The 22,187-nt window shown below is 39.3% G+C and overlaps 1 protein-coding gene across 1 annotated transcript in view; it reads right to left on the reverse strand.

Moving 5' to 3' along the window:
* Nucleotides 1–11,420: 11,420 nt before the first annotated feature.
* PREP (prolyl endopeptidase) overlaps nucleotides 11,421–22,187 on the reverse strand; it is an 84,383-nt gene continuing 73,616 nt past the window's right edge. The window contains exons 12-15 of the mRNA XM_086876682.1: nucleotides 20,048–20,142; nucleotides 17,355–17,486; nucleotides 12,886–13,042; nucleotides 11,421–12,095 (exon numbers count right to left, since the gene is read on the reverse strand). Of these exons, the coding sequence (XP_086732808.1) occupies nucleotides 11,801–12,095; nucleotides 12,886–13,042; nucleotides 17,355–17,486; nucleotides 20,048–20,142 (679 nt within the window). The 3' untranslated portion in view covers nucleotides 11,421–11,800. The remainder of the gene's footprint in view (nucleotides 12,096–12,885; nucleotides 13,043–17,354; nucleotides 17,487–20,047; nucleotides 20,143–22,187) is intronic.

Below are 22,187 nucleotides of genomic sequence, written 5' to 3' on the forward strand. Positions count from 1 at the left end.
CATCACAGCCTTTAAGCAATCATTTTTTTGGGTACATAGAATTGAAGAAAACTTTTTCCTTTCAGCATAATGGAATCTTGTCAGGAATTATGAAGCACAATTTTTCTTTTTCAGGTTTTAACACATTGCTAAAGAAATGGAATTTTTTGCTTTTGACAGAGACAATAGCTAATAATTCACTGTGCATGGAAATCATACAAAGATTGGACAAATCTGTAAAATACATTGTTAACAGAGCTGACAATAGCTGTTAATCTTAACATTTTCTTTTGCAGCTGGCAAACGAAAAGATATTTTCCACTTCCCTCTCAGGATGTGTCCATGAGATTCATTGTAGCACTACGATAAGTGGGCAAGAAGAAACTAAAAATGGGATGGTATAAGCTGAATTGTCTGAAGGGCTTAAGACAAACATTCCAGTAAGCTCCTTATAACTTTGAGCATCTTTAAACTGAGCTCAGTGCACACATGGATCTCAGTGAAGTTACTGGGAAACGCAGCATGGTGGTAACAGCATCCCACTGTCCATTTTACTGCTGGAATCATTCCTGCCTTTCCCTGCATGTTCATGGCACCTGCAGCATCACAAATGTTCCTGACAGGAAAGGCAGCTCTTGCTTGATGAGGTGGGGTGGCCACTATTGGGAAGTGAAGGTGAAGAACCCAGTTCAGGCAGGGCTCAGCTGCCGTGGGGGGACCGCAGAGCCCTGGGGAGGCTGGTGGCTCTTGTGCCGCTGCTGCTGTGTCACTGTGAGACAGGCTTTGTTTCCTGAAAAATGGAACTGATGAAGGAGGCTGAAACCCACAATTTCTCACTACTGTTTCAGACTTGTCCTTGAGCATCAGAGTTTTCCCTGCTGCCTCTGTCTGAGACTGTAAGAGAAAGGGAAACCAAAGCATGCAGAAAGGGGAAAAGAGGAAAGCCCATTCACTGGGCAGAACCATTTGAAGATAAGACTTACAACGGGGCAAAATCTTGCACCCAAATATGAATTTAGGAATACTAAAATGTAACTGCTACAAATCCAGCGGAGGACACGTGGGGAAATCTCTTCATCCAGCAGAACTGTCACTGCAGTTAAAATAATAAGCAAGAGGTCACTGATTATGAATGGAAGCTGAGAAATAATCCCCCAAGTGTTGTTTTGAGCTGGCAAGAATTTGGCAGGAGGCACTGATTAATGCTATTGTGCTCTAGCTCCAGTTGAGAGATTATATGTTTTCAGCAACAATCTGGCAGAAAAAAACCAGAGGCGCAGCAGCAGACCTGTTCTTTGAAGAAACCTTATAAAGGTAAAGGTGGAACCACACCAAAAATCTCTCACAGGCATATAAACGCTTTAGAGAAAGCATGGGAGTCTTATGGTAATGTAGAATTATTTAGAACATGAAGGACAGTGAACAACAATATGCTCAAACAGGATTCCGTATTTTAGGACCACACATTTAGTGATGTGTTCCTGACACATTCAGTGAAGTGTTGGAAAAGAATCTCACAAAATGTTGGCAAAATCAAGTGATTTAATTTTCAAATTTCCTCCCTTTTGTGATAGATGTGCTTATTTTTTTTCCTGGACAAATGATAAATTTTCTGCAATTAAATTTGAAATTTAGGACGTGTGTTTTAGTGAGGGAAAAAAACAAATAGCAAGACATTGAACCCATTGTGTATGAGTTTGACCAGAAAACTGAAAACCACATTTTGCACAAATAGCAGAGGAGGAAAATGGAAGAGAAAAGGCAGAGACCACTGGCATCAATGTCAGTATCTACAGCACAGTCAAGTTAGAAGAGAGAAGGAAAAAGAATGTCAGGAAATCAGGTTAATTGTCAGTTGTCAAGCCAGTTTAAAATTAAGTGTGAGTAGAGCAAAGGCTGTGTAGGTATTTAAAGGCATTTGTAGTAACGAGCTGGCACTAGCAGCTTAGTTTTATTTTCATCAAAAAGCAAAGAGCTCAGGAAACTCCTTGACAACCCTTGCATGAATCCAAGTAGTAAGGGAGTAGTAGTAATGAACAGGTACATTCATGGTTTTTTGCATAAAACCATCTCTGAGCATTTTACCCGTTTCTCTCTTTTAAAACACTGTGCTGCTCAACCTTCCTACAGGCAGCAAAGTCACCTCAGATCATCACAGGGGATGAAGACACCCAAGGACTGAGTACAGAAGTGCATTCCCTTGGTTGAAAAATCCCAGCAGTGGTGGGCTGTCACATTCAGAGAACATGTAATCTTAGTCTTTATAATCTTATTCCTTTTTATGTCTTAAATGCCTTCAGACTGCAGGAGATGGAAAGAGTCTAAGAATGAAAGAAAATGCTTCCTTTTTACACCCATTTCCTCACTTTTCTCCCACCATCTTTCTAGTGTGAACAATCTTCAGGATGTGTCATGGAGATTTGAGAACCATGATTTTTGGAGTTTTTTTTCTTTTCTATTTCAACAGTAAATTGTACATAAAAGTGATTTGCTCCAGTTCAGAGGGGACTGTCCACACTTGTGGTAAGGTTGACTTCCCAAGACTTGTGAGCAGCTGCAGCAGGGTCTCAGGTTGCCACATTTCTGATGCTGAGCCTTGCCCAGGAGCAGGGCTGAGAGGGAGATGCTGTTAGGAATGCCTGCAGGGCTCCCTAGGGTGAGCTGCTGGCTTGGAGCCAGGTGGGGAGCTACCTGGAGATAGGGCACAGCTCCCTGGCCTTGTCCTTTTGCCTTGTCCCTAACATGTGTTCTCACCCACCCTGTCACTGAGGGTGGCCGTGATAACTAATGACCTGCAGTTCCCAGATTGTTCAAGGACTCAGGTAAATAAAGGCACAAAATTAGCAGTGGTAGAACTACCCTAGTGAGGTATACTGAAATATCTCAACAGGTATTTGAGGCCTCTTTTGTACCATCTACGCTGCAACTTCAAAATTACACTAGTGTGAAAATTTCCCCGCTGTTTTTGGGTCTGATCTGAAAGTTCATTGCCAAAATGGGAAGATTCACATGGATTGTTGTGCTTTGGATGCGGACTGCCTTCTGCTGCCAGTCATTTTTCAGCTTCCAGTACTGAAAACCTTGTGTTGGGGGGGATGGTGTTTCACTTTGAGGAATCCCCAAACACCTCCGTGCCAGACACACTATTTGTGTGACTGCAGGAGGTGCTGTAATGAAAACAGCATGGAGTGTGCAGGAGAAGCCCACATTGTCTTGGGGAGACTGTTTCTCTGAGACAATTACTGGGACAAGTGGCTGCTGTAGAGGTGAAATCACCATCAAGGCTGAAAGCTCTGTGAGCTGTCCATCTTCCAGTGTGGAAAGCATACACAGGCAGCATCTTTTCATTAGCAATTTCAAACAATGAGATGGAGGAGATGCACAAGAAGTGGCAGCAGTCTGTGGGGACAGCTTGCCTCGGTGAAATAATGAGGCAAAGGAAAAACAGCAGAAGCTAAACCACAGCTAGATCCAGCTAGAGGAGCTGATTAAACAGACCAGGAGGAAGTTCAGAGCAGCAGTATGTCTTGGGCATTAGTTGTTTGTTAACTAAGGACATCCAATTCCCACAGAAGCAACTGGAGAGATTTTTCAGGGCCCACAACTGATGTTCCAAATGTGTTTCTTTAAAAGGCAACAGCTGGAGTTTGCAACAGATGGTGAAAGCACAGTGAAAGCAGGGATTACAACCAGAGGGTGAAACAGGAATTGTAATGCTAGTGCCAAACATTCCTGAATTAAGATTTGAGTGAAACAGTCCTTAGGAGGGCCACGTATGTGGCAACCATATGTCACCAAAGGAGAACTAATCTTCAGAAACTGGCTCAAGGAATTTCTGAATTTCTAATAAGTGATCTGGAAAAAAAGAAGGGAGAAAATGAAGCAAAACCCCAAGGAAAGGTGTTTCTCTGCATATGCATGTGTGTGTTAGCCTGCAGCTTGTTTGTTTTGCCATAAGCTTTGTAGATATTCTCACATGCTGAAGCTCCAGGTAATTCAAAGAGTAGACAAAGTTAAAAAGCAAGAAGGTCAAAGAATGAAAAATGATCAGGTGTAATGTCATTAGGAAAGATAAGAACACCTTTTGGAGTTCAAAGGTAAAGAAAATTAGGTATTCCTGTAACACACAAAACAGTGTACAGAGAATGGGACAGAAGAATGAGAAGGACAAAGCTGTTGCTGTAAGATATGGGCTCAGAGTCAATAGGAGGATCCATGTCAGACAGGCTTTAAGTTTTTAAGTCTAAAGCTGTCATTCAGAAAACCCTGTCAGTTCATTGCTTCCCTCCAAAAATATCTCTCATGCAGGCCAGAATCTCTCCTGGTAGCTGGAGGTCTCTGCTGTGCCAAAGGCTTGACCTGAGCAGGACTTCTCTGTACTGCATGAGAGGCCAGGCTCAGTTTCCTGCCAGCTTCATGCTTTACAGGACAGCTGAAACAAATGAGTCAGTGGTACAATTTTGGCAAGCCCTGTAGAAACTGGGGCTCCCCAGTTTTCCTTGCCTTGGCTGCTCTTGCTGGTCCAAGGGGTCTCCTTGTGGTACCTCCCTTATCTATAGGTCTGTGTGGGTCCTGGGTTGGCAGGCCAGGGAGATCAACTCCATGTTTCTGCTGCAGGAAGGAAGGCCCCTGGGAAGCCGGCTTCTAAGCTAAACCAGTATTTTCATCAAAATCTGTGCTGGAGATAAAGATGACATATTCTCCCAAAAGGCTTGCACAGCCTTCAAGGGCTTGACAGAAGAGCAATTAGCCTCCCTAGATGTCTGCTGTCATCCTGAACAGTGGAGAAGGCCCACAAATGAGATGAGCAGGCTAATAAACTTGGAAAAAAAATAGCTTTGAGTGCAGATGTTTAAAGGAAGAGAAAGGTAGCCTCTGTCATTTGGCTGCATTCAGGCCCTCCTGCTGAGGCAGGGCAGGTAGTCCTAGAGACCTCAAATTCCAAATTTATTTCCCGAGTTCCTATGTAAGCCCATTTTTCTCCACAGCCAAGACCCAGGTCACAGAATCAAGCACCCAGAATCACTAAGGTTGGAAAAGACCTCTAACCTTTGACTGATCACCACCTTGCCAATTACACCATAGCACTGGATCCAGTTGTTTCTTGAACACCTCCAGGGATGGTCACTCCAACACTCCCCTGGACAGTCTGTTCCAATACTTAACAACCTTAACAACCCTTTCTGTGAAGAAATTCTTTCTGATGTCCAATTTGAACCTCCCCTGGCACAGCTTGAGGTAACAACCTCTGAATTTTACCATGGCAGCCAGGCAAAAATGATTAACACTAGACTTCTTTCTTGAACCTCGATTCAGGAGAGGCATCTCCCACTAATCAGATCCTAACAGGGAACAAGTACCAAAAATAATGAAAGCAATCCAAAATCTCCAATGAAATGTTCTCGGTAACTGTCTAAATTATTAGCTGGAAGCAATTTTGTAAATTTGGTACCCCTCCCCCTCATTTGACTTCCTCTGGCAATCACAGTGGCCCTGGAAGGCTCCACCAGGCAGGAAGAATGGGCAGCAGGCCCATGGCAGCAAACCATTTAATGACTGGGTTGCTGTGTGAGTGACTGTCATCTGTGAGAAGAGGATGTTTTCCAGTTTGTCCTTGGCAGCCAAAGCTTTGCTCAAGGATAACCACATTGCAAAGACAGGGAATTTCAAGACCTGCTTTTGCTTTCAAGCATTTTCAGTGATGTGTGCTCTTATCTGAAGTTCAGATTTGGATCTGTAGTTCCTTGAAGCTCAAAGAGGGCTGAGCATCTCTAATTAGGAAGTGTAATCCCTTTAATTTCAAAATAGAGCTGTAGGCTTGTTTACATATAGTCAACCATAGAGGTCTCTCAAGATCTTCACTTTATAGGCAGTGGTCATCTACCGTTACTTCCCTTTTTTCTGTAATGTTAAATTTTTCTAGTTCAGTCTGGAAAAAAAAGCAGCTTTGGGCTGACCTAATTGTGGCTTTCAGTACCCTACAGGTAGGAAGCCTACAGGAAAAATGGAGAGACTTTTTACAAGGGCATGTAGTGATAGGACAAAGGGAAATGGCTTCAAATCGAGAGGGCAGGTTTAGATTAGATACTAGGAACAAACTCTTCACTGTGAGGGTGGTGAGGCAGTGGAACAGGTCATCCAGAGGATTTGTGGATGCCCCATTCTTTAAGTGTTCAAGACCGTGTTGGATGGGGCCCTGTGCACCCTGGTCTAGTGGAAGGTGCCCCTACCCAGAGCAGGATAGTTGGAACTAGATGATCTTTAAGGTCCCTTCCAATCAAAACCATTCTATGATTCTACCTGTGTCTACTCAGTGAAACACAAAATGAAGGGTAAACCATTCAGGAGCTGAAGCTTGGGTCCCCTATCAGTGGTCTTACATCTAAAGCTTTATGCCATTTATGATGAGAATATTGTTTTAATGCTGAGAAGCTTTAAACTAAACCAAAAAGCAGTTTTAGCAGCAGAAATATTAACTATGAACACTAAATATATGAAACAGGAAGTATTTAACAGCATGGCCCAGCTACAGAAATATCTGCACATACCTACATCACAAAGCTTGTTCTACTACAGCAGAGCTTCCTCTAGAACAGCAGTACTACCAGAAAACAACACATTTTGTTGAGAAATGACACAGTTTCATTTGAAACAATCAGAAGACAATAAGTATTGTTTATCTGCTTCTGTTACTGTTCCAAAGCATTCTGATGAGTGAAATGCCCAAGCCCTTTATACGGTTTCTTCCTCAGGAAGGAAACAACAGTCCAAGTCACAGCATTTTATCACTTTCTGTCACAGCGACATGCTCTTGTTGCACACCAAAAATGGCCTACAAGAAAAAATCTGCACGGGTAACAGTTTTTCACCAGGTAAGCACTCCCCAAACTTCTAAAATATTGCATTAACTGGTGCAAAACTAACTAATGAATAAACTCCTCTGTTATCTGGAATGTTCATTGTTGTTCAGTAACTGCTATGTGGCAAAGAAAACTTTTTTTTTTTCCTGCTGCTCTTGTCTTCTGACACTTTCAATGTCCCACAGCAGAATATATTTGATGGCATCACTGAAATGCAATATATCTTCATGTTCATCTGTTCTTCTGCTGAGGAGATATCAGAGGTTAAATACAGCTCTTCACAGGGAAAGAAATGTAGCATAAAAATCATGGTGCTAAGAACTAAATGAAATTACCACCTCCTGTTAGTTCAGGTGCTACTGCTGTACTTCTGCATTTCTCATTATCTCCTCAGTAATTTAAGAGTGAGATAAAAATTACAGATAATATTTTGGGCCTAGTAATGCCCTGTATAGGTTATAGAGAACTAACAGAATTAATGCACATCTTGCTTACAACAGTATGTGTCCCCCCCACTTAGGGGCTTCAAGAATAGTAGCTCCTTCCTTTTTGCACACAGAAGGCCCGAGAGGCATTGAAAGCAGTGCACAAGCACAAATTACAGTTTTCTGAGCAGCACGTGGCCAGCTGGTAATGTCACGTTTACAGGGATGTCACCCATCCACTAACCCCAGCTGTCACGCTGCATCTGCTGTGGGAGCTGGAAATGTTTAGTGAAGTCACCACACACTGACTCCTGCAATTCAGACTTTCAGCATTAAACTTCCACTGCAATGGGTAAGGGCATGAGCCAAGTTTGTTTCTTGCCTCTCTTATTCCTGGTAAGAAGGCAGAGGGATGAGAAGAGATTCTCACTAATAGGTTATTGCTCAGCTTTGGTTTTAAATGTTGAATTTTCAGTTATTCTTATGGAAAATTAGGAGAAACAGAAAAATCATTGTCCTCCTAGTCTGGAATTTCAGTTAATTTCTGTGCCAGTAGCTAGTCCAGCTTCCACTGAGGAACTCTGTCACTAGGATTGCTCTGCCATGAATAAACAGAAGACATGAGCTTATTCAGAATTTTCTATTCATGGATAATATTATTTTGAGGACACACTATAGTTACCTTTAGGGGCACAAGAACTGAAAGGCTACTCCGTATCACTATTCTGCAAGAGGAAGCTAAGAAAAGCCTGAGAAATTACTTTTTTGTCATGTTTTTTTTTCTCTTGGCATGCCATATCTGAAGGGAGAAGTAATTAACACAAGGGAAAATGAACAAAGTTGCCAAAGCTGGCTCTTCAAACCAGTAGGACCAATCCATGTTCTGAGACGTGTGGACAGAGAGACAATTACACAAAAGTGGTCTACTAAAGATTTTCGAAGTAGAAGAACTTGGCAGAAAATTGTGTGGTTGTTTATTAGCCTAGCTTCTGAGTCCCTCCCTCGTCCCTCCTCCTAAATCCTATTCAGCTTGGAAAACCCCTTTCACAGAAGAGACTGTCAGGAAGTCTATAAGCAGATCTTTAGGCAATCCTGAGGGGCAACCTCAGGCTAAAAATAAAGAAATGACCTGGCAACATTGATCTTTGAAGAACATTGATCTTTGAAGGCTGCTGCTTTCTGTATTGAATCCAGTAGTACTGCTGCTCATGTTTCTGCCTTCCTACAGACAGATGGCAAAGCAGAGCCAAGTCAAGAATATCCTGATCAAGAAGCTTGAGGTGCCAGGGACAGGTATTTATCTCCAAACTCTGTCTTGAGTTTCTTTATTCTTACATACCCACAGGCCAGCTGCCCTCTTCCATCCCTAGACTACAGAGTGCAGCTCCCAGCTGAAAACAGTACATATATATATATACACATCTATCTATCTATCTATCTATCTATCTATCTATCTATCTATCTATCTATCTATCTATCTATCTATCTATCTCTTTTTTGCGGCTACAAAAATGTAAATTAACTCCAATGCAAAGGAATTCAAGAATCTCTCTCTGTAAAGAATGTGAAGACTCTCAGCTTTTAAAAACACTTCTGACCTTTTTCACATAAATCAACTCTAACACAAATGTACACTCATGGGACAAAAGGCAATTAAGGTTTTTTTACATCAGTTGTGAAGACTATTAGGAGAATTATGCAAAAAGTTCATTTACTTCTACATAAAAACAGATTTTTCTTCATGTAACATAAGCTTCTTACAGGGCTTTTTTGGAGGGCTTGGATCTTGGTGCAAAACATCAGTATCTATTTTTTTAAGGTAGTTTTGAAAAAGCAGATAGCTGGGCGGTTACATTGCCCAGCTTGTGAATTTTGCTTCACATACTGGAAACAGATGCCCAAAATACAAGAGTATCTTCAAAAAATAGTGTTTCTACTATAGAGAAAATACTTAACCTTGAAACTAGACTAACAGAAATTTCATTATGTTTTATACAGCAGGAATTGTTTGGCTCCAGGTCTATTTAATCAAAACCCCGAAGGTTTAAATCCCACTATATTACAAGAGCATTACTCGCTCAGACTTAATTACAGATTCCAGCTGGAGTATGACCCTGTCTGCCTCAAAAGCAGCAACTCATATAACAGGACAGCTTTACAACATCATTTTTTTGGCACCTGAATCCTGAACATGGCACAGCTGATTAAGATCAAATAAATGTTGACATGATGACCCTGTTACAGAAACACAATGCCCTCCCAATACTGACACCAGCATTCCACAAGGGATACTCTGGAACACTTTGTGAGTGGTGTCTCCAGCAAGCAGCTCCACCTTCAATACTGACTGCCACTCAAGAGAAATGTTTGTTTCCGAAGTCCCCAGATTATGGGTCACATGTCATGACACTGAGTCATTCAGGGAACTCAGCTTCAACAGAAGGCTTCAGAAGGAAAAAGTGCTACTTTTAACCTGTGCCAGAAGTTTTGTGCTTGAGCAATTGGAGAACAAGGAAAAGCGCATTTAGGAACAGACCTAGAGATGACTGAGGTGGCTGTAACCAAGCACTTGCAATTCAATGCACTGACACGGTTCAGCTCTATTTCTCCAGTGTCTGAGAACCATGTTTCCACACACCCTATCTTGTAAAGCTCTCTATCAGAGGTGAAGCTCTGCCCTCTTGACAGTAACTAGAAATTCAATCGAAGGCTACATGCAACAACTATGAATATAACAAATGGAGATGGGCACAGCTTTATGTGCTTTGTTTCTGCCACGTGAGGAAGCTGTTGAAAATTTCTAGATGACCAAAGAAAGCAGTTCATATACCTCTGGGAAAAGGTGGGTGCTGAACCTGCACCATTTTTTTTGCAGCCTGGAAGGAAAAAAGAACCACCCCTAGCACAACTCCCTATTCTGATTGTTTAATTCAATGCTGTGATCAGAGTGCGAAAGTCTACAGAGTATCTTGTAAACTGCAATGCCCGTGAATCCCAAATAAACCCCAGATCACATACAGTTTTTTAGATGTGGTATTTCATATGAAAGCAGAAATAATATTTTATTTTCTCCAAAAATCAAATTAGCCATACATAATAAGGGCCTGGAGAAGATCTTCTTTCCTGGACTCCAGAGAAAATCAAAACAAGTCCAGATCATGAGGGAACTTACAGAGTGATTGTGGTACAGATTTATTTTTATTTTTCCTGCTTTTTAGAGCATTCCTCTTTCTTTTAAATACCACTCCTTCCTCTTCCTGCACCAAGACATTGTTTGCTTAGAGATAAAACTCCTGAACCCAGATTTAAAATACAGTCCTTAGGGTCTAAGTATGCATGTAATGGCAAGCATGATTCTGGAAGATTATATCAGTTCATCCAAAAATGAGAAACAGTGATGTTTTCTGGAGGGGCAATAGGACTAATAATAGTTGATAGAATACTTTTTTTAAATAAAACCAAACTCCAATTGCTTCAGGCATCAGAGATTAAGCAGTAGGCAAATACTCACATCTACCTTATAGCTCTACAGCCTAGATGGGAAAAATGGCAGTTCAAATGATGTGCCTGTGTCAAATCATATGGGAGTCTGAGTACAAGCTCTTGCTGTTTTGCAGACAAAACTAGGTTACAGATATATGCATATTCAGATTTTGCCTTGTTAGAGAATGTCCTATCAAAAGCATCAGAAAAAACCTGAACCTGAATAATCTGGAATAAAGGTGTGGCTTTGGGTTGGGGTTGGGCTTTTTTGTTTTGTGTTAGTTTACATTTTGTTCATTTATTTAAATCAGTGCCTTGTCTACCCTTCAGAAACAGTTAAAGAAATAATTTCACATGGGTTATTGGAGAGTATCTGTATAGCTTGACTGCGATTACAGTGAGAATCTAAGATTTCTTCGAGTTTTTGAGCCTCCAGTTCTCTCTTCTGTGCAGAAATAAATAGTAGAAGAGATTTTTGAAGTCTCTTTGGAAGGAGAGAGCAATTTAGCAACATCATTATTATAGACTGTAACATGTTTTTGAACAGAATGTAATATATGCTTTTTAATAATATTTGATGTAACTGGATTACTGTCTCTTCAGTTTTTCACTGAACATCTTCAATTTATATTCTTAAATAAACTACTGTGTAAATAAAATATACTCAGAGTTCTTGTATGTGAACAGTACTTACATTTAATTACAAATGATCTGGATATGTTTATAGGTGAAATACATTAAAATTGTTTACAGGAAATAAGCTCAACTAGCACTAATTTTGAAATCTAAATTTTCACAACAGTACTGAGAGTAGCTCAGCTATTTTTTTGAACATGCTTTTCAAAATGGAATTTGGAATGCAGTAGAAAAAAAAAAAAATCAAAGAAATGCCAAAAAGAGGGAAGCACAGAAGATCAAAATTCCATAGCAGGTTGGATCAATAAAATATTAAACTGTAGTTCTTAAATGTAAGTACTACACCAAGTAGTAACGTGGCTGTTCTTAAATGTTAAAGCCCTTGTTTTCTAAAGGAGACAGTAATAAGCAATTTGCCTATTCAATCCACTCAAGATTTAGACACCGTGCTATAAAAGCAAACATATCTGACACTTCTTCTATAACTTTAGCAGTTGGCTTTCCTGCTCCATGCCCAGCCTTGGTGTCAACATGGATGAGAAGTGGATTGGTTTGTTTACTGCTTCGGCCCACAATGTACTGCAGGGTAGCGATGAACTTCAGCGAATGCAGAGGGACCACACGGTCATCATGGTCTGCTGTGAGAAGCAGTGTGGAGGGATACTGGATGCCATCTTCTTCTGGTAGTTTGACATTGTGAAGTGGAGAGTACCTGAGAAAAACACACAAATGTTTCCGTATCTTTTTCCTCAAGACTCAACAAGAAGGTCCTTTCCTACTGAAACCATCACAGTGGCACTTGTTAGCACTCAGAATAAAACAGTTCCCAGTTACATTAATCAGAATTGCACTAATGGCAACTGACACACAGTAGTGGCCACAGACCTCTGGCTCTGAAATGTGAAGCAAGTTCATTTCTGTATTTTCAAGAGAGATGTATGTATACAGCTCATAGGAATGTCCAAAATATCAGGAGTAGCCAGCAGGGAAACTGCAGTAAAACCTGTGAAGTCCATAGCAGGATCCATCCTGATTGAAACAGGGAAATTGTGACTCTCAACAGAAGCTAAGAAATTAATTAACATCTTATTATGGTTTGAGTGCCATTGAATTCCTACAAATAAATCCCACCCACATTGTTTAACACAATTCACAATGGTGACTGTCTCTCCCTCACAGTAAAAAATACAATTCATGTAGTGGTCCACTTGAGAATATTCTGTTGTAATCGCCTAAAAGAGTCACTATGCAGAAAGAAAACCTTATGAACTGTTAAAAGCTGCTAGAAGAACAAGGTCTTTGAAAATATGAGCACTTGATTCAACAAGGCTTTGAAGGTAGTCTTTGATTCAAAACTGACTTGCAAGGAAATGCTGAACTCCCCAAATTCAGTGTGGGAAAGGATGAAGTAATCATTAGAATAGCTATTGATCATGACAACCAGAAAGTGTTGAGCAGACTATGTATTTTAACAACCACAGAAAGTATTTGAAGGCACTTACTTGTGCAGCCACTCAAACTGCTCTTTACAGTCGGAGCAACCATAGTCAGTGGTCCAAGCATGGCCGATGGTGTACTTGTGGAATTTGAGCATGTCCATCACTCCCACTTGGGCAATAGCACAGCCAAACAGGTCAGGGCGCTGATTAGCACAGGCAGCTTCAGCAGGAAAAAAATTCCTTTAGTATTCAGATCTTAAAGAATTAAGTTCAACAGTAAAAGGTTCACTACCAAGTCGTACTGGGAGCAGGCTGTCAGTAAATAGGAAGTTAAAGAGACTTTCAAGCAAAACTGTAAGCAGGTACACAAATGGATAAAAAACCTAACTCTGAAAGATGGTATGTTAAAATGAACTTAAGAGACATTCCTCTGCTTTTCAGACACCAAACATGTGGTTCTATGAAAGCTGCCTTTCAAACCACTGACGGAGAAATGAACTTTTAAAGCATGTGAAATTTTGAACTACTGAAATGAAGGTACCTAAGCCATTCACTGTTCAAACTTTTAATATTAGTCTCAAGAAAGAAAAGTGCATTAAGGATTAAAAACCCTCCCATTTACTGATGGAAGTTGTCTTCCATAATTACTATGTAAACCTGTAAGAAAAGAGTTTTGATAAAAGCAGACTGTTACAAAATCAGTTGAATAACCTCAAATTAACAAAGTGAATTGCTGCTGTATTTTCTTCTTTTACTATTTTTATCTTCCTACAAGAAGATTGTCTTGGAAGGGACAATATCATTAAGAATAATGCTTGCCTCATATATTTTAGAAACAAGTGCAGTAGCCCATCAAGCTCAGTGTTCAATGTATAAGAATGGCAACTGGGAGATCTCTCCTGTAAATTATTATCTGATGAACTAGTTATTTCAGTTTTCTCTGAGTAAGAGTTATCTCCAGCCATCCTATAAAAAAGCCATCAAAACACACATCCCCTGTAAATACAGCTGTTTCCTCTCTTAATGTTTATTCATCCAGTATTCATCATATCCTGTATTAGTAAGTTCTTCAATTCCAATTACTGTTTCTTGATTTAAACATTTTCCCTGGTGATTTTACAAATTCCTTTTTTTTAATTTTAAGAAATAAGAGCACTGACATTTTCATGTAACTACTACAATGGATCCCAGAATCCCTTAATTAATTCAGAACTATTCACTGTGCATCTACATATAAGTATAATCTTTCCCAACTTATTCTTATCTCCTCATTTCTGTCCATTGTAAAAATGGATTGATTATCGCCACTTTTTGCCTCCTGCTAACCCTGATAATTGCTATGACATGACTTGGCTTCCAGCTCAGCAAGGACTTTCTTTCGCAGCCTTATGTGAAGAAGCTTTTGAAAATCCAAAAAGAGCTCCTCACCTAGATCACTGTTACAAGCCCCATATGCAGCCCGACTCCTTCAGATATCTCTTACATTTGAAAGCTGCAACTTCAACCTGCAGAATTCTTTCTTTTATGTCAGCTATTATTTATTAGTTTCAACTGGCTTGCCCGTTAGGGAAGTCAGATTTACTCATCTGCAGCTTGTGGATCACCATGAACCATTTAAAACTTGGCATTATACACTTGCCCCCTTCTGTTCCTCAGATATTCAGGCTTAGTAGCCTGTAATTTCATATCAGAGTTCACGTAGGATCCTGCATGTGCACCATCTGGTCCTGGCAACACACTACTTTTCATTGGATTGATTCACTCCAAAACTTCCCCTGCTGATGCTTCAACTGGAGTCAGATCCCGAGAATATTCCCCATGACAGACTGGTGCAGGGAACTCCCCCCCCCAACTCCTTAGGAGGGAACATCAATACAAACAGACCATTTAGTTGCTCTGCTTTGCCATTATTTTTCTTTAATGCTCCTTTTACATCTCACTAATCTGCAAGTCCCACAGATCATCTGGTCAGCTTCCTGCCCCTGATGTGCATAGAAAAATGTTGCTAAAATAATTGCTAATCTTAATATTGGAAGCAATTTGCTCATCACTCTCCTGTGATCTGTCTGTCTCTGCCAAGAGTTTACAATATACCCATTTTCTTAATTTAAATATGATTTTTACTTTCTGCAAAATGAAATTTTGCTTCTGGTCATCTCTGATATGTAATTATGCGAACTCTTCCTTATTTATGAGTAATTTCCATAAGGTATATATAGAGCCTTAAAGAGATGCTATGCAAAAGATCTTAAGGTTTTAACAGAAGCTTTTGATCAGATCCCTCTCCTTCAAGCTATTTTTTTTTATGAACATAGATTGTATTGTGGTAGGAACAAAAGCTAAAACAACTACCATAACATTTTATTTTAATACTCTATTTCAGAGGTCTTTTGGAGCACTGTCTGTTGCTCAGGATTTTGGAAGAAATTGCTCCTTGCTAGTTCCTTAAGTAGTTCAGTAAGAAATCACCTATGGAGACACTCATCTGTGCACATCGTACCTTTTAAGTTACCCACAATACTTAGTTATATGCATTAATAAAGCGTAAATTGGAACAACAATTTATTTATGAATTTTATTCTTCTAAACATAACATTTAGCTTTAAAATTCAGTACAAAAATAAGCCTTCAAAACGTCGGAACTGGCTTTGTCTAGGCAAACACAAGGTCAAACACTGCATTTGCAGGAAGGTTTTCAGCTCACAGCTGTGCTGCTCTGCTCAGCTTGGGGATCACAGTGCAGGACAAGGAAGTCTTGTTTTGTGGCTGAATGAGACAAGACAAGCTCAGGGCTCTGCAGTCCTCAGAATCACCTCCTGTTAGTCTGACTAAAAGGAAACAGTATTCTGGAAGAGTGACAATACTCTTCCTTGTCAGCTTTTTCTTTAATAAATAAGAACAAAGAAAATCTGGCAGTGGGTCCTTGAACTTACAAAATGACTTATGATCTCTAATGTTGCATCAACAACTATTGCAAAATTTATTCTTGCTTTGATAAAAAAGACCTTACAAGAACTTCCTGAATTCACCTAACTACTCAGTCAAGGAAAATCCCTATCTGGCTCATCAAGAGCATGGAAATCCTGCTGGACTGTACCAGTAAATTCCAGGGAAGGGTTCTAACAAGATTTTTTACAGCATGGAGGTCTAACACCTCTCTCCTACCAGAATGATGTAGTTCCTGTAGCTATCACTTGCTTCCCCTTATTGACACAAGGAGCCCAGCTGAACAGTTCAGCCAGTAAACCAGGGAGTTTTATTACTGAAGCTGGGTAGGATGAGCCTCATCCTGACTGAAGCTGAAGTCCACAAAACAATAAAACAGTATTTTCAGAAGCTATGTACCATATTCAAAGTTTGCCTGCAATTTTTTACAGTTTTTCCAACTGTATATTTAGGTTCACATAAAACCGACTTGTAAAATGCTTGCATTCCCAAATGGAGTACAAACCCTATAATCCTTTATCATATTCACCCATTTCTATTTTCAATGCATAAACACTTTCTGCCACTGGTTACTGAGAAGCATATAAGCAAAAACCAAAATACAGCTTTACAAGTACTTGTTGATCTTTGAAACAATTGCTTTTTAAAAATAATAATGCAGGTCTAGCCAAGATGGCTTAGACCAAAGATCTGTATAATTCCAAATCCTGTTTCTTATGCTGGATGCTAATTCACTGAAAAACAGAATAATATCAATAGAGTCAGTATGCAGCAGCAGCTAAATAAAAAAAGAAGAGCAAGCAGAATGGGCCTAGTAAAACTGCTCATTTTCTATTAACTCAGTGGTCTATGAGCTTGAGGTGCCTTTTTTACCCCCTTCTCACATAAGTAGCTCAAATCTGTCATACTGTCACCTTTCATGCTGCTTAAAAAAAGGCAAACAGACCTTGATACTATTACTTTGTGTCTCCTTTTCCTTTCCAAATTGCACAAAAAAATCACCTTCTTTTTTCTTCTGTTACTTTCAGATGCTTTCAGATAGGGATCTTATCAGAAATATATTTTGTAGCTCTTAGACTGTTCAGAATACAAGATCTTTCTGTGGCAACACCTCTGTTTAAGAGGAGGCTATGAATTTCCTTGAATTTAAGGACACAGCAGTGAATTTAAAGTGAACAAGATGCATTTGTAACAGACCACACACATTTTTCCAATGCTACATAAATTAATAGTTCAGTAATTATTTTGTAATGGTTAACCTGAAGAAAGAAAAATAAGTAAAAAAAAAATGTTTTTTAAAGCATTCATACTATCTGTGTGATTTTACCACTGGGTTAGCTATTACATGAGACTGTGTGGCTTTTAACAGTCAGCCTTTGCCAAAGAGACTGAAGAATTCCAATGTCCTTGGAAAAAAAGTAAAATTTGCAAAAAGCAAATGGAGTACTACTGCACATATTTAACACCTGGTATACATTAATACATTGACATTCTGGTGACGTTTGACAGGCAAATCTCAACAATTTTTGCCTGGTTACTTTAATAAGCCCAACACCAAATCTGGGAAACAGACAAGCAGTTCTTACCAACTAAGAGGCCCCCATTTGATCCTCCATTAATAGTCAGCTTCTTTGGGGATGTGTAGCCTTCCTTGATGAGGTATTTGGCAGCACACTGAAAGTCATCAAAGCAATTTTGTTTGTTGGCCAAGATACCACCTAGCACGGAAACAAAACAAATCAGCCGATACCATAAAATCCCTTTGATACCATCTCTTCAGAAAAACATATGTGCAAAAATACCTGGGAACAATTCCAGTTTCATGAATATTTTAATAATTGATGCAGCTCAGAAAAACAGCAAAAATGAGAGATTCTATCAACACAGAGAGGCTATAAGATGGTTCTGTCAATAACTCTGATGCTTTCAGAAACTCTGAATAATACATACCTATACTGTGGAGGCAGTGCCAGGTAATGTTCCTAACCAGTGAAAGGAAAGCTAAAAGCTTTGCACAGCAAAATATATACAAATGACCACATAAAACCCACTTGAGGTTTGAGCTAATGGGACGTTAACATCATTAAACTCAGTGACAGTTTCTTAAGGCAATAAACAAGCTATGTAAAATAAGCATTTCTAATTTCCTGGATATATACTCTGTGGCTGGTAATTTACTTTTTTTCCTATTAGTTGTTTTCAAACCAGATGATATAAAACTATGGTTAAAAAGGGACTTCAGAGTTGCATCTTGCACTGAAATTTTATTAATTAATTTTCAATATGGAAATGTTTAAGATACTGCTGTCATGTTGAATGAAATTCCATATGTCATCAGATGTATAAGGGAATAAGTAATGACAGAAAATGTTGGTTCAAATGACATCATTGATAAGACTTCCAGGTCTGAAAAAAATTTTTTTTGCAGGGTGGGATAGGGAAGGAAAAGGATGGTTTTCCCTACAATCTTTCAATTCTTTTAGTAGAAGAGTATCAGCTTAGAGAATTCACAATTCTAAATCTTGCTTGCTTGGCAAGAGACTAAAATTAGATTCTCCTCAAAGGTTATCCTACCTAAAGACCATGTTAATCTCAGGCAATTAAATGCTAGTAAGAAATGGGAACTAGGAAGAAAATCCTTGCATTCCTGTAGCAAAGGCAGTGGCCCAGCCAGACAAGTGGGGCTTAAAGGATGCAGAAAGAGAAGTCCTGTTTCTTCTACTTTCTTTAAAACCTGGATGTTTATTCCAAGCTGATTGCCTAAGGTTCCCCCTATGGTCTAGGAACCTCTAGGACAATTAATTTTACCCTAAATTAAGTGACATGAGATACTGGAGGTGTCTCTTTATCTCTATTCTCCATCAACCGATCCTAGACAACCAGTTCACAATGGTTGCTTTGTTTCTGTGTCACAGAAGTTTAGCAAGATAAGTCTGACATTTACTCATAAAGATTTTGCAGAATTGAAACCAGCACATTTGTATTTGTCTTTTTTTTAATACACATAATTCTTGTATTAATAAGAGCATTGAAGAGAGACATACTGGGACAACAAAGAAGTCTTCAAGTATGTGGGAATAAAGTGGAAATAAATCTTTCTCCTTGCTCAAAACACCAGGCTGGTGTAAGGTCAGAATCCTATTTATAAAATTAAACCTAGGTGAAAAAAAACTTCTGGAATTGCTTCTGGAATTAAAAAAGAACAGATACATATTTTATTTCAAACTGCAGTAAAAGACTTGGGTCAAAAATCAAGCAGGAAATAGGAGGATCAAAGAAGCATTATCATATTACAATAAATTTTATTAAAATATACTACAAATCAATCTGGAAATTAAAATTAATGAAGGATACTTCATCTTTAGCAATAATATCCTGTATCTGCAAGCACATACAGCTTCTATTTATGAAACTATTACATAATTAACTCAATTGTGAGGAAATGACCCAGACAAATAGTTGCCACAGATGAAACAGTAAAATCAAGATGCAATGATCTGGAAATACCATTTTGTCTGATAAAAAGATATTATGGATTACTGCCATAGCAAATTGCTAGATCATAAGCCTCACTGTTGTGGTACATTTGCCTTGCTGACAACATTTCCAGCAACTTATGCACCAGATTCTTGGAATATGAGTAAAATGTCATCATTAAATAAGGACAGGTATGTTGCTAAGATAAGAAGGACCTTTTCAAACATTTTCCCCTGGTGGAGGAATGTGGAGAGTTGTCAACAATAAGGCAAGTGGACAAAGACAATTAAATGATGAAGACAAGGACTTGAAGGGAAAAACATGGACCGAAGTACATCAAAAGTGTTAAGAAAAGGGGAAAAGGGATTGACAGAGCTTTTATTTGCTACCTGCAATAATGAAAGAGGTACGTGAAAGCCAGGCCTTTTGCAATAGACAGACATTTTTTGTAAGATCAGCTCAAGACAAATAGCTGCATTTTCCAGTGTTTAAGTCCAGGGTACTTGACCTTGCTTAAAAAACCACAATTTTCCTTGGAAACCAAATTTTCCTTGGAAAATACTGTCTTTGTTCAAAACTGTTTTTAAGTAGGTTGCAAAAATGCAAATAATCTAATAAAAACCATCAGATTAACACTGGACAACATACAGATCTAACATGTAAGTAAGGAAAAAGATCTACTTTTTTGCAGAACAAGTAAAATGCAAAAGGAGATGTGAGCATGGAAGAGGGAGTGAAAAGAAAATGTTGTAATTTTCATTGCTAAGCTTGCAGTTTTGTTCCTGTGCTTTGACTGACTTACCTTTATGCCAGGTCTCTCCATATTCGCCCCCACCCCTGATGTTTGCCACTGCTAGAACACCTCCCAGGTGTCGCACAAAGATAAGTCTTGACACACTGAAAAAGCAAACAGGTAACAGGATTTTTATTTCCCACTTTTTATACACCTACCACTTCCACAAAAATACTTCTGAGGGAAAGATTTCTCCCAAAATCAATGATGAAACTGTGAATTAAGTCCCTCTTGATGGTGAACCTGAGTAGTTAAATTTTTTAATGGTTATCCATGGAAATGAAGCTCCCAGCAGCTTTAGGAAAGGAAGGAACCTGTGCTGTGTTCCTCCTTCGTTAGTTCTTCTTTGCAAAGGAGAGTGGCCAGTGGCTTGACCTAACAGATGACCACTCAGAATCTGTCACCATTTACAAAAAATATCTTCAAAGCAGACTAGAATTATGCAGTACCACTGGACCTCCACAGCTTTCTGAATTGTTCCTCTTTCATGGGACTTCCACTTCTTCAGAGAGGAAAGGAAGAAATCAAAGAATTAAGATCAGCACTTGATCTTTGCTTACGAGGTATTTTCAACCTAACTTCTGCTTAATATATTTCTTTTGGACCTTTGCAATACTGTGTTTTCAAAGAAAAGTTCTGTATCTACTTCTCTGCCATGGTCAGCAGTCAAGTCAGCAGCTGGCCAATTGCATTCTCATCCATTTTTCTCTCACATTGCTAAATACAAAACAAATAGTATAACATGAAATTATAGGTTCTGCCTCCCCTACTATCTCCTGAACCTGTCTGAAAGCTAAAATAACATATTTTTTTAAATGCCAAATTGCAAAAGTATTGAAGATATTACTATCTTTAAAATTAATGGAAGTAATTAAAATTATATTTAACAAATAAAAAATGTTAATGGTTGATCTGTTGAGGCAGATCAATCTGCAGATCTGCACATAGCAGAAGCTGCAGAAGGCCAACCATACATATGCTAAGGAGACAAGTAAAATGTTAAAATTTAAGCTCAACAAGTCTATTTTTTCCCACCTCTACTAGGTTTAAATTTCTTATTTACCTGAATTCTTTGCTCACCCAGAAACCACTGTCTGCACAAAACGAATTTGTTCAACCACAAGGGTGGGTACTGGGGTTGATCAGACCATAGAGATCAACCCAAAACCATGGGAGTCTGCTCTGTAGGCCAACGTTAGCTTAGGGTGAGCAGTGCCAGCATTGCTCCCTGGCAAAGTGGCATGTAAATGGTTCTGTTCACAGAAGGTTGTAGTTCTAGAAGGTTCCCCAGGTCTTCTTTGATTGGTTGTCCTTTGGTGCGTATTTTGCATATTCCTAATCTCCATTTCCTATTGGACCCTCACCCTCAGGTTCCACCCTTTACCCTGCCCTATAAATACAGCCTACCTACCCCATTTTGGGGTCTTTGGAGCTTGTCCTACCTTGTGGTTCAGCTTTTACTGTTTGTTATTTTTGTCATTAAACCCTTTTGCTTTTTGGACTATTCCATTGACCCGTCTTTTTATTTAATGCCATCGCACCTTTGGCTGACGTGGTCCTGAGGTGGCAGCAGGCTGGAGCACCACACAAGGGCAAGGATTGGGTCTTTTTACCTTTAAATCCCACTACTGCTCATCAGAAATGGCTTGAAAACTGGTAGTCCTACAGTGTGTCTGATGTGGATGTAGTGTCACAGCAGGTGAAGTTTTCATACCTCCCAAAGCAATTACCTATGTACTGGCACATGTTCATATATATCAAGGAGTAAGGAAATGAAAAGCACAAGGATAACTGATAAGAGACTTCTTTATTTTCATAACCATCAAAGGAAAACCTTCTACCTAGGATGGTTATCCAGTCCCATAGATGGCTCAGGAGGCATGAATTATCTCAGCTTCTGTAAAATCAAGTCTCAAAACCATCACTGTGAATTGCATTTTCCTTAGAGTGCTGTGACATGCTGATCAAATGCAAGACTGATATTCTATAAGCACATTGTGCAAAGGTCAGAGAGCGTTACTCTGCCAAACTCCAGGACTCTTTTAATTTCAACAGGTTGCTACACAGCTGATGTGGAGTAACCTGACAACAGGTTGCCTCATGGGACTGCGGCTTCTTAATTTTTGGTATGTAGAATCACAAAACCTCC

This window comes from Cyanistes caeruleus, chromosome 2 (assembly GCF_971803275.1).
Source record: "Cyanistes caeruleus chromosome 2, bCyaCae1.hap1.1, whole genome shotgun sequence".
Lineage (NCBI taxonomy): Eukaryota > Metazoa > Chordata > Aves > Passeriformes > Paridae > Cyanistes > Cyanistes caeruleus.